This window comes from Cervus elaphus, chromosome 20 (assembly GCF_910594005.1).
Source record: "Cervus elaphus chromosome 20, mCerEla1.1, whole genome shotgun sequence".
NCBI classification, from domain to species: domain Eukaryota; kingdom Metazoa; phylum Chordata; class Mammalia; order Artiodactyla; family Cervidae; genus Cervus; species Cervus elaphus.
In genome coordinates, this window is record NC_057834.1 from 75907000 (window position 1) to 75923090 (window position 16091).

Here is a 16091-nt window from a genome sequence, read left to right on the forward strand (position 1 = left end):
AAGCAACTACATTTATTTTTTAAAAAAACACTAAATTTTAACTATAATTACATAAATACTTCTAGTCCTAACAACAAAATCTTGCGATTTTAAACCTGAAAGCAACCTAAATGATCAAATTTAACCTTTTCATTTGATAGACTGTGGAACCAAAAAGATGAAATGATTTTCCCAAAGTCTTATAAATATCCACCCCTTTAGCTTCGCACTATTGCTTCTACAAGAAATGCTCTCTCTACTGCCCAAATAGTAGCTTATTTAAATTCTTTAATTTTTTAAAGTCCATTTCAAATACTAACCCTTTTAAGAACACCTTACTGATGTTGCCTCAATTGATTATCATCTCTTTCTTTTGAATATCTACAAAAGTCTGTCATTTTCACATGGTGTTTATGATACTCTGCCTTATACAGTATCCTGCTATCTGTGGCCTCATTTTTTTAATCTTTTTTTTTTTTACTGCACCACGCGGCATGCGGGATCTTAGCTCCACAACCAGGGATCAAATCCATGCACCCTAGGTAGGTGTGTGTAGTCTTAAACCACTGGACCTCCAGGAAAGTCCTGTGACCTCACTTTAAATGTACGCTAGTCTTGTGATCAGGGTCTCTTTTTCACTAATTTTTTATGTACCCCAGGCTTGCAGGTTTCAATAGCCTGTTGACCACTAAAAGTTGCCAGGCCCCTTTCAGGGGATCCACAAGGTCAAACTATTTTTATAAACATTATTGATACTAAAACATTATTTGCCTTTTACACAGTGATGAAAATTTTTTTGCATTGAAGATGCGAAACCATTGGTGGGTAAAACGGTTTGTGCTATAGCACAAATCAAGACAGTGACACCAGACCACACTAGTATTGACAGCTGTATTGCACACTTGCAGTAAAAGAATAAAATATAAAAGATAATAAAAATAATAACATAATCTTCACTTAAAGAATGTCCTTGATGAAGAAGTAAAAATTAGCAATTTTATTAAATCACGACCTTTGTGTATAGTTTATGATATTCTGGATAGTAAAATGGAAAGTATACATAAAGCAATTTTGCTGCATATCACTGCATAAAGTTTCATTAAGTGCCATAGTTCTCTTTAGGAAAAGCCACTGACAGCCATTTTTTACAAGGAATACTGTTTTTACTAAAAGGAAAGACTGACATTCAAAAACTATGGCTTTCAGACTTGAGCATCTGGCAGACACTCTTTCAAAAATGAATGAAGTGAAACTGTCACTTGAAAGAAAACAGGTGATAGTATTTGTTGCCAAAGATAAAATTCAAGCACTCATGTGAAAATTACAATTTAAAACTTGAGCTTGACAGTTTCCCAATACTTAAAAGCTTTTCTGATGAAATTGATACTGGTATTACTGAATATATGATTTTTTTAATTTCTACAATAAAATCTGCCAATATTTGAAAAATCTGAACTCTATAAACCAGTATTTTTCAAATAACTAATACCTGATATTACAGGATTACACATCATAAAAAGATCCATTCAAAGTACAACACATACCAATGAATTTTAATGACAAAAAGTTTACCAATATACAAAAAGTACTAATGAGATATTCTGAATGTTTTTTGTCTATACTAAGATTTCAAATCAAGTTCATATTAAGACAGCACACCTCAATTCAGATTATCCACACTGAAATTACTCAACAGTCATACATGGTTAGTGTCTACTAGTGTCCACCACATCAGATAACACAGTTCCAGACTAATAAAAGTCATTTGTCTTTAAAGTTGATAAGTATACAATATAAGTTGCTCATATCTCTCAAACAGAGGACAATTTTGACATTAAGATGAAGACTTCAAAATAAAAAGCTTTCCTCTAAAAAGTATTAAAAAGTAATTTCAGAGTTAGGTTCAGTTAGGTACGCAAAACAGAAAAACTTAAACTGCTATTTCTGCTAATTTCTATTTTCAATCAGCAGAGGCTGCCTCTGGATACTAAATCTTTGAGGTTTTGATTCTGTATATTTTTACTTCACTACGAAGTCATAAATTACTAACATTTACTGAACACTCACCTTTGCCCAGGCCTAGAGAGCACACAAGGGTTAACAGAGCTATCTTTACACAGCCGTGTCTCTTGGTTTACTGTTCACAGTACTGTCACTATTCAGTTAGTTAAAAAGGAAAAGAGTGAAAGTCTTTATATATACTACATATGATCAGTGTTGATTATAGGGATAGAGTCTATAAGATGACCATGACCACTTACATATAAACTATATTCTTCCAGGTTACTGAATGAATTTAAAAATCACTAAAAATAAAGTTATTAAGACTATAACATATCTTTACTGTTAATAGTAAGTGAGAACACGGATATACTGTACAACACAAGAAATACTGCCAGTATTTTATAATAACTATATTATATATAACCTTTAAAAATTGTGAATCACTGTTATATATCTGACATATTTAGCATTCCATATTTATTATCCCTGAATAAAATATATATTAAATAAGAAAGCTATTCACTCAAAATTAATCTGACATATTTTAAATCAAATCTACTCTACTGATTTGATTACACCCTTCTGGCTCAGCTGGTAAAGAATCGCAATGCAGTAGACCTGGAATCAATCCCTGGGTTGGGAAGATCCCCTGGAGGAGGGAAAGACTACCCACTCCAGTATTCTGGCCTGGAGAATTCCATGGACTACAGTCCATGGGGTTGCAAAGAGTCAGACACGACTGAGCGACTTTCACTTTCACTTTTCATAAATGATAAGCTCAACAAATGCTAAGTTCACTTATAATTAACTCACAAGAGGTGTGGAGTAGTACAAAAAACAACTGACATGATCAAAGTAACTAACAAGTTGTGTAACACTAAGTCGTGAATGAGACCACTTTTTATCACCTCCACACTACTATCATCACGGTACAGACCTACATATCTCATATCTCACCTACATTACTGCAACAGCCCCCCAGCTGATTTTCCTGTTTTCATTTCTGCAACCTTTCTGTTCATTCTCAAGAAAATAGCTAGAAGAATTCTGTTAAGGTGTAAGTTAAATTATGTTCAATGCCCATTACCTTCCAATGGCTTCCCAACTTACTCCAAGTAAACAAACCTTTAGATAATCTGTAAGACCCTAATCAGTGGTTCTTAACCATGGGCAATTTTGAACCCCAGAGGGGGTCAAACAATGAAAACACTGTTGGTTGTCACCAAAATGAGTAATGGGTGCTGCTTGTATCAAATGATAAGAGACCAAGAATGCTCCTAAAACATTCTACAATGCATAGGACATTCTCCCACAACAAAGAATTATCTAGTCCAAAATGTCAATAGAGACAAAGTTAAGAAATCCTTCCCATTACCTCTTAACTTGATTTATTTCCACTTAATTTCATCATCTGTGATCTCCCCTTATTCACTCCACTCTAGCCATACTAGGTCCCTTGCCATTCCTAGAGTACAACAGGTACACACCCATTTTTGCACCTACTGTTCCCTCTGCCTGGAATGCTCTTCCTCTGTATCTGTGTTGCTCACACCCTCAGTTCTTTCAGGTCTTCACTTTCTACTACTTCATGTGTGTTAAGCGAATTGTCTTTGACTTTCACTGCCTTCTGGCTACATAATCCTCCCTATTCTAACCTTATTTTAAGATCACTCAGCAAAAATCACCTGCTGTAGTCAAGCCCATCTTCTTCAGTCACTCTGAAGCACAGAGCACTCGGCCTGACCTATGTTCCTGTTTTCCCTCTACCAGCAATGCCTTCCCTTTGTCTATTTACAGACGTACGGAAATACGGAGACAATGGCACGGCTTGCACCTTCACCTCCCTCAACTCGATGCTTTATTACCCTGTCAGTGAGTCTTTCCCTTGCTAATCTCTTTTAAAAGTATAACACACACACACACACATACACAGCTGTCCCGTGTTATTATTCTCCCAAGCAATTGCTGCAATACAATAAATATTACTTCTTGTTTACTATTTCACCCCACTAGACGGTACACTACAAAGGCAGGAATGTTTGTCCGTTTCGTTCACTGCTGTATTGCCAGCTCCAATAACACTACCTAATACAAAACACTCAGTAAATATCTGTTGAATGAAGTCAAATTACATCCCTGAAATTAAGTTCTTCATTTATAAAATGTAGATAACTCAGGCCTCAAAGTGTTGTCAAGCAGTGTTCTTTAACCAGAGGTGCATTCTAAAATGATTCAAAGTATCGATAGTTCTTAAAGCTGACACAGTTGGGACCATTTATCCTAAAAATTAAGATTCAAGAGGACTACAGTATGACCTAAATAGATACATTTTGAAAAAGCTCCACAGGGGAGTCTAACAATCACCCTTAAATGAAAACTACTACTAAAATTAAAAGAAAAAAAGAGTCTAACATTTAACTGTTAGAAAAAATCTAATTTGAAAAGATATATGAACCCCGGTTTTCACAGCAGCATAATTTACAATAGCCAAGATATGCAATAATCTACGTGTCCATCAATAGATGAATGGATAAAGATGATGCAATGTGATATATATGTATGTATATACATGGAATACTACTTTTGCCATGAAAAAGAATGGAATCATGCCACTTGCAACAACATGGATGGGCCTTGAGGGCATATGCTAAGTGAAATAAGTGAAGTAAGAATAATAAAAACTGTATGATTTCATTTATATGTAGAATTTAAAAAAAAAAATCAAAACAAAACAAATCAAACAAATCCAAGCTTGTAGACATAATGAACAGATCGGTGATCGCCAGAGAAGGGGGTAGGAGTGGTTGAAATGGGTGAAGGGAGTTGAAAGGTAACAACTTCCAGTTATAAATAAGTCATGGGGATGTAATATACAGCATAGTGACTATAGTTAATAATAGTGTATTGCATATTTGAAAGTTGCTAAAAAAAGTAAATCTTAAAATTTCTCATTGCAGGAAAACTGTATGTGCTGATCAAGGGTTTCCAGACTTACTGCTGTGATCATTTCACAGCATGTACAAACATGGGATCACTCTGCTGTACACCTAAAACTAGTATGCTCGATGTCCACTACACCTCAATTAAAGCGCTTGTTTTTGAAAGAAGGTCATAATGTCAGTGACAGAAATATTTTAAGCTTTTTTTTCCCCCACAATCCTGTATGTTAAGAAAATAAACTTCTGACCCTCTATGATTCTGTATTTCAAAGTCTTATATTGAGGCATAAATTCAACTCTCTGGTACATCCTACTGGAAATCACGGCCTTCTATCATTCCAAATCTCTTTGGTAAAAGTACTAGTCCTGCTCACTCCAGTTTCCAATCCTGGATGCATTTTTATGCATCCTTCTCAATTTTCTACTCACTACTAGGCAGCCTGGAAAGTTCTGCTAACTTTCTCAAGAAATGGCTCAATATTTTTAAAATTACTATCATCACCTCCCAAGGTGTAAAATTCTTACACCTGAATTTATGAAACTTGATAATTCTCCAGTTTTCAATATAACCTACAGTGGATGAAAATTAAACTTCTTTTGGTAACTTTATTATATCACTCTCCTGCTCAAAAATATGTTTTTCAGCACTCAATATATATTGACTATTCTTATATGTTTAACTTTTTTAGCTGACATCAAATTCAAAGTTTCTCTAAATTCCTAGAGATGATAAGTAGCAATTAACTGCATGGTAATTATTCTCATGAAATGACACAGTCTTCATTTAGTAGTACATTTGCTTCAGTTTTATTTTGTGAATATATTACATTCTGTACAACAGTTGAAAGTTGCATTCTTCTGGCAATCAGGGAATTTAATTCCACTCTCTGGGGCCCTTCATATAATGCTTTTATAACCTCTTGAACTGTTCCATGCTCTTCTTTATGTTCTTATCCTGTCTGGCAAAGCCTTAACTCTAATCTAAACTATCAAAACTCCACCCCAACTGTATTCTACATATGCCATGATTTTATCTAGCTCTTTAGTCACTCTGATGTCAATGCTTATATTGACAAGGCTTTTTTATATGCTCTAGACAGTTCTTAATATACTAACACATTTGGACACATTAAAGCAAATGACCTCAAAAACAAGGTCAAAATGAATTATGAAAGAAGCAATATAAAACCAAGCCAATAATCCACTTAATCTACATTTACTCAATACCAAAGCCTCTAATTCAACAAAAATAACTCAGCTAGTTTCTTATAAGTCATCACTTAATACAGTCAGGGCCTTTTGGAATAAAGAACTCAGAATTCAAATAAAGAGTCAAACTAATCTGAATAGCCCTAAGGTTTTCTGATTCCAAATTTCCTAACTCAAATACTATATGTAGTAATGACAACATTAACACATCAAAAGACTAAACAGTGACTGAAACAAGGCAGAATTTCCTTTTTACATTGATACTTTAGATGGGTGACCAAAAAAACGGAGATGCATTCCCTTAATGTATTTTAGATCAAATGAAAGAGGATACTCACCATTAAAGCTCTGATAAGTATTTCTGCAAGCAGAGTGTGTATAATCTATGAAGACACATTTAACAGAAAGGAATTAGTGCAATATTAGCAAAAATCTTGAATTATATACCCACTTACTAAAAACAAATACAATTTTTAAACTGCCATTAACTCAACTATCTACAAAAACAGGGTGTTAATAATTATATATACTTCATATGGGAAAATATATATCCCTTTCTTTTCACTATCTCCCCAAATGGCAGGTTTATCATCCAAATCATGGTAATGTAAAAATTAGTTAATAAAACTTGATATATAATTACAGCCCAAAAAGGAGATCCAATACTGATTTATACAGCATAACAAAAGGGAAGGCAGATAAATTATATATCAAACAGTGCAAAAAACAGGGACATGTGAAAATCGATTCAATATATTTTCTTCCCAAGTTACTATTTCTCTTAGCACTTAATTTGCTCTCAAATAAGATTTCAAGATCTTATTTGAGAAATGCGCATGCATATATGTGTATACCTGTGTGTGCTATTTCTATCCAGGATGTGGCATCATCACCAAAGATCATATTGATAATTTCTCTGTCAAAACTAATTTGGCAATTGTTAAACCCTTTAGTTAATTCTACTAACAAATAGGAATTTAATACAGCAGTCCTTTGGATACAATAGACTCCAACTTACACCACAGAGCTCTAGAGTCCCACATATTGTCAGGCAAATTCCATCCCTCAAATAAAGCAGTAGGGGTAAGGAGGGAGCATGAGAGAGGGAACATTTTATCACTGACACTGTTTAGAATTTTATGATTCACATTGTTTAGAACTGTGGGCAGATGGTGATAATAAAAAAGTAAACATGCTAAGACAATGGGTTCCTTCATGGGGGGAGGGGACCATTCCCGTCACTCCCTTCTCCCACACTGGTAGTTTCTGCTGCACCTTGGGTACTGTCACCAAAGTTTGGTGTGAAAACACAGCAACATATTTTTAAAATTCATTCTCGAAAAAAAAAATAATAATAATAAAAAAATAAAATTCATTCTCAACTCTGGCATTTCAAATACTCAGTTTAAAGGTATCGATATCAAAATGAGTCAATGTTCAACTAAAACAAACACTGGAGTGTGCTACTGTTAATATCTGAACTTCCTATTTCAAAGTAACTTAAAAGTATCCACAAAAGGTTATTCCAGTCCCCTTTCATATACTTAGACTTGGCAGCTTTAATTCTTCGTGGCATGAAATCAAATCAAAGGTCAAAAGATCATTTAATCAGGCTCAGCATATTCAAAGTTAATGTTTTTGATTGGGTTAGAGGCTTACGACTAATTAGTGAAGCCATTTTATTCAGAAATGCCCGGTAACTCAGGACTAAATTCAGTTTATTCACATCCCTTTTCATGTCTCCCTAGTGCTGTCATTACGTACTCATCTTACCCTGACACCAATCACTATAAAAGTTGGGCAAGATTTGAAGATAATATGAAGACCAAATTAATTTTATTTCGTGAGCGTATGAAGCGGCTTAAAGAACTGGCGTGAGAGACGACCGAAAGGTACTGCTCATTTAATTAATCAGCAGTCCACCCCCAGGCGGCTGTGTACAGGTCTGAATTTGAAGGGCATGTGATGCTGTGCCATAATTTTGACTAACAACACACTGTCCAGAGAAAACACTTTGGTTCACAGAAGCATTTTAAATTTAGGGATTAACGCCCGGGCACTGTCTGTTGGCGGATAAACATCCCACTTTGCTAACCAGAAATACCTTACGTTCCATTCTGGATAGAGATCTACTATACTTAATCACTTACAGACGCCCTTTAAACTCATCTTAAAAACTAAGACAACCAAGGAACATGATCATGAACAAGCCTCAGAAAATTCTATCTGGCGAGTAGTAACCTGGAGTTGGGGATTTACTAAAAGGACGATCTGGGTCGCTGCCCACCGGGCGAGCGCGAGCCGCGGCGGGGGAGGCCCGCTCGCCCTCTCGCCCAGAACGGGAAGTTGGAGGCTTCCTGGCAATTTGCTCGCAGCGGGGCGGGGGCCGATCTGGGGACTCGGGAGGCCGCGGCGCTCTGGGAGCTTCCTTCCCCGCGCCGAGGCCGGAGCGGAATTCAGGGTCGCGGGCCGCAGAGGGCGCCGGGCGGGGCGATCCGGGCGCGCGGGTCCCCACCGAGGCCGACTCCAGGCACCGGGCCCGAGGCGGGCAGGCGGGCGGGCGGCCTCTAGGCCCGCAGAACAAAGCCCACACGGCCATCTTGAGACGGTAAACAGACCCCGGGGGCAGGCCACCCCGCCTGCCGCCCGCCGCGGTGACCAGCCAGAGGCCGCGCTTACCGTCCTCGAAGTCCATGGCGGAGGCTCGGGGCCGACGGCCTCGGCGGCGCTTGGCTAATCTGTGGCCGGAGAAGAGCACCCGTGACCCGCGGTTCCACACTACGAGTCAGCGCGACCAAGAGCGGCGCTACCGGCCCGGGAGCCGCAGGCCACAGCGAGGCTGGGGGGCGGGCCCGGCCGGCGCTGCCAGCCGCCGCAGCGCGGCCCGCGACTGGCTGGCGCGGGCTGGTGGGCGGGCCCTCGAATGGGGGCGGGAAGCAGGTCCGCTGTCACGCTTCCAGGTGCTGACCCTCTCGGAGTCGCCGAGGGGTAAGGAAGGTTAGAAAGGACCCCAAAGACTGGCCGGGCTCAAGGGGAAGAAAGCCGGGTTTTCTGGAAGGTCGGGCTGAAGCCCGCCATGTTTGATTCTGGCAAGAGCGAAAGGATCTGCTTGGAATACCTTCCTCCTGCCCGAACTAATATACCACGTGCCGACCTTTCCCTTTTTATTGGCTGATAATGACTGATCGGAAAATGTTTAAAAAAAAAAAAACCTTCTGGAGTTTCTGCCGTGGAGATTCAGAAGGCCAGGATATTTTTAGACCCCTGTGAGCAGAGAACAGATTGCTAAATAGGAAAGTTACGAGTGTGATCCAAGACAGACCACGGTCGAGTTCTGAATTTCAAGGTGCAAAATGAAAGTGTTGTAAAAGTTAACAGAGGGAAGATTTTTGGAAGGAGTCATCCAGAACTTGAAGAACAACCACGGGCAAACACACATATTGATACATTATATATTAACATGTTAACATTGTATTTGGAGAAGGAAATGGCAACCCACTCCAGTATTCTTGCCTGGAAAATTCCGTGGACAGAGGAGCCTGGCAGGCTACAGTCCATGGGGTCACAAAGACTCGGACACGACAGAGGGAGTATCACTCAGCATTGTATTATTCTCACTTTGGAAATAGTATTGAGGACAGTGGACAGTCACTCGCCCATAAGACAATGTGGGAAAAGACAACTATTTGGTCATTCTAATCCTGGAGCAGCTTGAACTCCAGATTAGATATTTTTTCATAGAGCAAATTGTGTCAATGATGAGTTGATCACAGGTTAGAAAAGCATGAATCAAGCCGTTTGCCCTTTTTTGAGGTCCAATGAGTTTCCAGAACCAAGTTGCAAGAAAACAGTCTCTGGAAACAGGACTAAAGGAAAAACTCACAGGTATACTAAGTTGTATGACTGTAGCCCCAGTGGCGCAGAGGTAAATAATCCACCTGCCAATGCAGGAATCACAAGCAATGCGGGTTTGATCCCAGGAAGATCCCCTGGAGTAGGAAATGGCAAGGCACTCCAGTATTCTTGTCTGGAAAGTTCCATGGACAGAGGAGCCTGGCGGGCTACAGTTCATGGGGCTATAGTTCATGGACACAACTGAGCACAGCCCCAAATCTGGGTAGGGCACTGTTCCTTCTTCATCGCTTTCCTTCTCCACCCTCATTGATTCACCCAGTTCTCCACCCTTATAGTGTTTTCTTCTTTTTTTTCCTTCCTATGCGCGTTTTCTATTTGCCAGAGCAGAACGTGTTGAAAACTGAACTCATAATTTCCTTCCTCAAACCTGTTCATCTACTTTTATTCTTTCATCTGTGAATAATGCTGTGTGAGTGGCGTCATGAGCAACCACCCACTACTAATGCAGTCAAGACTCAGCCGTCTCCCATTCTCTCATCATCAATCCATACCGAAGTCTTTCATCTGCTTATTACGTCCTAAAATGTCTTACTAATAGTTTGCCCATGATCTCCAATTCACTGCACTACCTGAGTTAGACTCTCATTATCTTTCTCCTAAACTGTTGCCTTGGCTTCCTAAGTAATTTCTCTATCTTTCCACCTTGACCTTCTCAGGCTTCTCAGGGCCTCAGTGATATGAAGGCAAATCTGAACACATCATGCATCTCTGTCACGGATTGGGTGAAGGCAAAGCTTCTAACATAAAGCACATCCAGCAGGGTCTGGCCTCTGCCTACCCTGCCACCTTCCTGCATTTCTCCATCCTCCTCTCCCCCCTACTCTTTCCCTATTGATTGGCAATTTTAAGCTAAGTACAGTTCCCAAAACACCCCAATACTTTTTCATGACTCTGAACTTTTGCTTAAGGCTTTCCCTCTGCTGCTCAGTCCTGTCTGACTCTGTGATCCCATGGACTGTAGCCTGCCACCTCCTCTGCCCATTGGCTTTCCCAGGCAAGAATACTGGAGTGGGTTGCCTGCCATCTCCTCCAGGGGATCTTCCTGACCCAGGTATCAAACTCGAATCTCCTGCTTTGGCTGGCGGATTCTTTACCACTGAGCCACTTGGGAAGCCCCCTGGTTAATCCTACTCATGCTCAAAACAGTTCAAAACTTATTTCCTCTAAGAACACTCTCACATCCCACCCCTGCCCCTAGACCAGTGCTTCTCAAATATTAATGTGCAGTCAGTTTGGGTTGAAGCTGGAGAGTCTGCATTTCTCACAATTTTCCAGGAGATGCTGCTGCTGGCAGTCAAACTATACTTGGAATAAGTAGCAAGGCCCTGGCTCTATTAAAAGCCCCTCCTCTGAGTTTCCTGGGACAGCCTTGCTCTAGCACTGTCTCCTTTGCACAAAATACTATGTCTCTCCATATTAAAAGCCCTTTGAGATTAGACCCAAGTCTTGTTGGTATCCTAAGTGCCAAGCACATAAGTTTAACAATTAAAACTGAGTTCTCCTGAGACTCTTTTTTTCTTGTTATCATAGCAAAGAAGTGATTTTATAATCCAGGGTCTTCAGGTCTTGGCATGAGTGGAAGAAAATAAATATTGGGTCACTTTGTGAATCATGTGCACATTATGTGTACACATGCACGTGCGTGCGTGCACACACACACACACACACCCCTTATTCCCCTGAAAGAGAAAACTGCCAGATAAGAAACTCATAACTCCAGGAAATACCAGAATATGTGGATCTTTTCCCTCCTTCCGTCCTCCTTCCCTAATACAAATTGTTCTTGCAGAGGCAGGTGGCAATACCTGAGGTACTCCATAATACTCAAGAGACTATCAAGTCATTCCCTAATTCATTTTTTTGGGTTTCCCTAGCAATTAGGAGGTAAAGGATCGCCTGCCGATGCAGGAGACTCAAGTTCAATCCCTGGATTGGGAGGAGCCCTAGAGACGGAAATAGCAACCCACTCCAATACTCATGTCTGGGAAATCCCATGGACAGAGGGGTCTGGCGTGTTACAGTCCCTGGGATCACAAAGAGCTGGACACGACTTAGCACCTAAGTGACACCACCACCAACTGTTTACTGTACAGATCTTGGTTAAGCACCGACCATGCGCCAAACATAGTTTTCTCCATTTGTCCTCTCTTTCCTGCTCCCCAGAGTCTAGCTAGGCTACCTGGTCTTTTCCGGCTTTACTAGGCTCAGATTTTTACCCTGAGGGGCCAGTGTTTTACACAAAGTCTTACATCATTTCATCTTCCATCTATTTCGCAAGAGACACAAGGTTAGTAAAGACAAGACCAGCAGAGTCCCTTGGAAAATGAAAGAGAGTAGGGGTTTTTAAATGCAGAGGTTAAAGGGTGGGCTGAGACTAAGGAAAGACTTCAGGGAGAAGGAGGAAATGAGGGGCCACACCTAAGATGCAATCCTGACGGAGCTGTCAGAGAAGCTCCACCATCCCACACTCCCCAGAACCTGAGAAAAGCCAGGTGAGTGGACTTCCTGAGAACCCAGGGACCTTTGTTCTTCATCTCCTAACCCTCCACCTACATACCTTCTGCTCCAGTGACATAGGATCATCTGCTGTCCCTCATGAAAGTCATGTATTTTCACATTTCTATGCCTTTGCTTGTCTTGTTCTCTTTGCATCTATTACGTCTCCTCTCCTCCACCATTCTAAAGGTTCAATATCCATGTTTTATCTTTTTAAATCCCTCCTTCTTAGTAAGAATCCCCTTCCCTCTATGTTACCTTAATAGCAGTTAGTAACATTGAATTTTAGTTGCAATTCATTAGGTACTTCTTTGTCCAGCTACTTTTTCATACTCTTAGGTATCAGTTCAGTTCAGTCCCTCAGCCACGTCTGACTCTTTGTGACCCCATGGACTGCAGTATGCCAGGCTTGGCCTGTGGGGCCTCTGAGCACAACCGGCCCTCTCCCGCTGGAAGACCTCCCCGGCTGCCTCCAAAGGCCGGTTTGCAAGCACTCTCGCCGGCCGGCCGCCGCTCCCTCCCCGCGGGAGGCCCGCTGTTCCCGAAAGCCGAGCACAAGGCTCCCAAGCCCGGGAGAAAAGTTTGCTCAAACTCATGTCCATAGAGTCAGTGATGCAGTCAAACCATCTCATCCTCTGTCATCCCCTTCTCCTTCCACCTTCAATCTTTCCCAGCATCAGGATCTTTTCCAATGAGTCAGTTCTTCCCATCATTTGGCCAAAGTATTGGAGTTTCAGCTTCAGCATCAGTCCTTCCAGTGAACATTCAGGACTGATTTCCTTTAGGATTGACTGGTTTGATCTCCTTGCAGTCCAAGGGACTCTCAAGAGTCTTCTCCAACACCACAGTTCAAAAGCATCAATTCTTCGGTGCTCAGCTTTCTTTCTAGTCCAGCTCTCACATCCATACATGACTAATGGAAAAACCATAGCTTTGACTAGACAGACCTTCACTGGCAACGTAATGTCTCTGCTTTTTAATATGCTATCTAGGTTGGTTATAACTTTTCTTCTAAGGAACAAGCATCTTTTAATTTCATGGCTGCAGTCACCATCTGCAGTGATTTTGGAGCCCCCCCCAAATAAAGTATCTCACTATTTCCATTGTTTCCCCATCTATTTGACATGAAGTGATGGGACCAGATGCCATGATCTTAGTTTTTTGAATGTTGAGTTTTAAGCCTACTCTTTCACTCTCTTCTTTCATTTTCATCAAGAGGCTATTTAGTTCCTCTTCACTTTCTGCCATAAGGGCAATGTCATCTGCATATCTGAGGTTATTGATATTTCTCCTGGCAATCTTGATTCCAGTTTGCATTTTGTCAGGCCCGGCATCTCACATTATGTACTCTGCATATAAGTTAAATAAGCAAGGTGACAATATACAGCCTTGATGAACTCCTTTCCTGGTTTGGAACCAATCTGTTGTTCCATGTCCAGTTCTAACTGTTGCTTCTTGATCTGCATACAGATTTCTCAGGAGGCAGGTAAGGTGCTCTGGTAATCCCATCTCGTGAAGAATTTTCCACTGTTTGTTGTGATCCACAGAGTCTTTGGCGTAGTCAATAAAACAGAAATAGATGTTTTTCTGGAACCCTCTTGCTTTTTTGATGATCCAACAGATGTTGGCAATTTGATCTCTGGTTCCTCTGCCTTGTCTAAATCCAGCTTGAATATCTGGAAGTTCATGGTTCACATACTGTTGAAGCCTGGCTTGGAGAATTTTGAGTATTAATTACCTCGCTAGCCTGTGAGATGAGTGCAATTGTGTGGTAGTTTGAGCATTCTTTGGCATTGCCTTTCTTTGGGATTGGAATGAAAACTGACATTTTCCAGTCCTGTGGCCACTGTTAAGTTTTCCAAATTTGCTGGCATATTGAGTGTAGCACTTTAACAGCACCATCTTTTGGATTTGAAACAGCTGAACTGGAATTCCATCACCTCCACTAGCTTTGTTTGTAGTGATGCTGCTTAAGCCCCACTTGACCTTGCACTCCAGGATATCTGGCTCTTTATATCATATATATATATATATATATATATATAAAAAATATAAACTTGTTTAATATTCATCATAAATGTTTTATAGTCATGCTTGTATCCATTGGTGTATGGAGTCAACTTTGTAGGCCCAACATCATCATCCAGGTTCTCAGGTTAAAAAGAGAGGAGAGGGATTTGCTAATGTATCATCTGCATCATTGTACATAGTGTGGTCAAAGAAACTACAAATCAAAAGAGGTGATCATGAATGTTTTAGAAATTCCTCACTTTGTTCTATCCTTTTGGCTTTCCTCAGATTAGAAAAACTCCATTCTTTTCATAGGCACTTCCTTCCCCCCAAATGGAGGTAAAATTTTAAATGCAAAAGTGCTTTCAAAATGTAATAATTACCTCCCTTCCTTCCGTACATATTACATGAAGTTTACATTTCTAGAAAATGAGGTCTATTCCCTTACAGGGGCTCAGTTAAGCCTCTGAATTATTACTACTCACTTTATCTATTAATGTGTGATGGTCCATCATAAATTTTAATTCCCTAAGTAAATCGAGAGCAAGCTCTCTGTGACATCTATTCATCTGGCAATCAGTTGCCAGAATCAGCTTGGTAGATCTGCCTTGCTGGAAAGGTGTCCTCTTTCTTCCTGGCTGTGCCACACCTGTCTCTCCCAAAACTGCTCATGCCATTTAAGAGGCTGATTTTCCTAGACAGAGCAGGGACAAGGGTCCTTAAGGAGTCAGCTTCTTCTGCTGGAATAGCCAAAGCATGTTAGATCGTGATCCTGCCTAGGATAGATAATGAGCCACTTTGTCTCCAGACCCCTAGTACAATACCCCTAGTAGACTCGAAAATGTTTGTGGAATAAATAAAAATGAAACAGACCCACAATCAAATCCAATTATTTATTTAGATAGCTTCAATTCTACACTAAGGCAACACATATTAATAAAAATACAGACATGCAAAAATCAAACATGCACACATACAATTTAACACGCTTCTTTAGAGTCCTTGAAAAAGTAGTGAAAGTGGTAGTTGCTCAGCTTTGTCTGACTCTTTGTGACTCCATGGACTGTAGCCTGCCAGGCTCCTCTGTCCATGGGATTCTCTAGGCAATAATACTGGAGTGGGTAGCCATTCCCTTCTCCAGAGGATCTTTCCAACCCAAGGATCATACCCAGGTCTCCTGCACTGCAGGCAGATTCTTTACCATCTGAGGCACCTAGGACCCAAACACAAAGTTTACAAATAGAAAAAAAAGGCACAACCCTGGGAGAGCCAGTAGAGGGCACCACACACCAAATATAGTCAAAATTCAGCTGCAGAAATTCAGCCGGTGTTCTAGACAGGGCTGGTCTGAGTGTTCTAAACAGACATAGAGACTGTTCCTCTGGGCCTGTGCTCTACAGGTACCTGAATTTCTATTTTGGTTTAATTGTGGATATAAATTTCCCTGTTTGCCTCATTTCACTAGATTTCATTTTTAGAGATGACTTTTAAAGGATGAATCAAGAAAAAACTTATTACATTGGTATATTTCAAAACCAA

The 16091-nt window shown here is 40.4% G+C and overlaps 1 protein-coding gene across 2 annotated transcripts in view; it reads right to left on the minus strand.

Moving 5' to 3' along the window:
* Nucleotides 1-9214, minus strand: part of ZNF326 (zinc finger protein 326) — a 34624-nt gene extending 25410 nt beyond the window's left edge. Inside the window, exons 1-2 of one of the 2 annotated variants that reach the window (XM_043876608.1) lie at nt 8811-9214; nt 6470-6514 (exon numbers count right to left, since the gene is read on the minus strand). In XM_043876608.1, coding sequence (XP_043732543.1) covers nt 6470-6514; nt 8811-8826 — 61 coding nt within the window. In that variant the 5' untranslated portion in view covers nt 8827-9214. The remainder of the gene's footprint in view (nt 1-6469; nt 6515-8810) is intronic. The other variant, XM_043876609.1, reaches the window with a different exon arrangement.
* Nucleotides 9215-16091: the final 6877 nt, after the last annotated feature.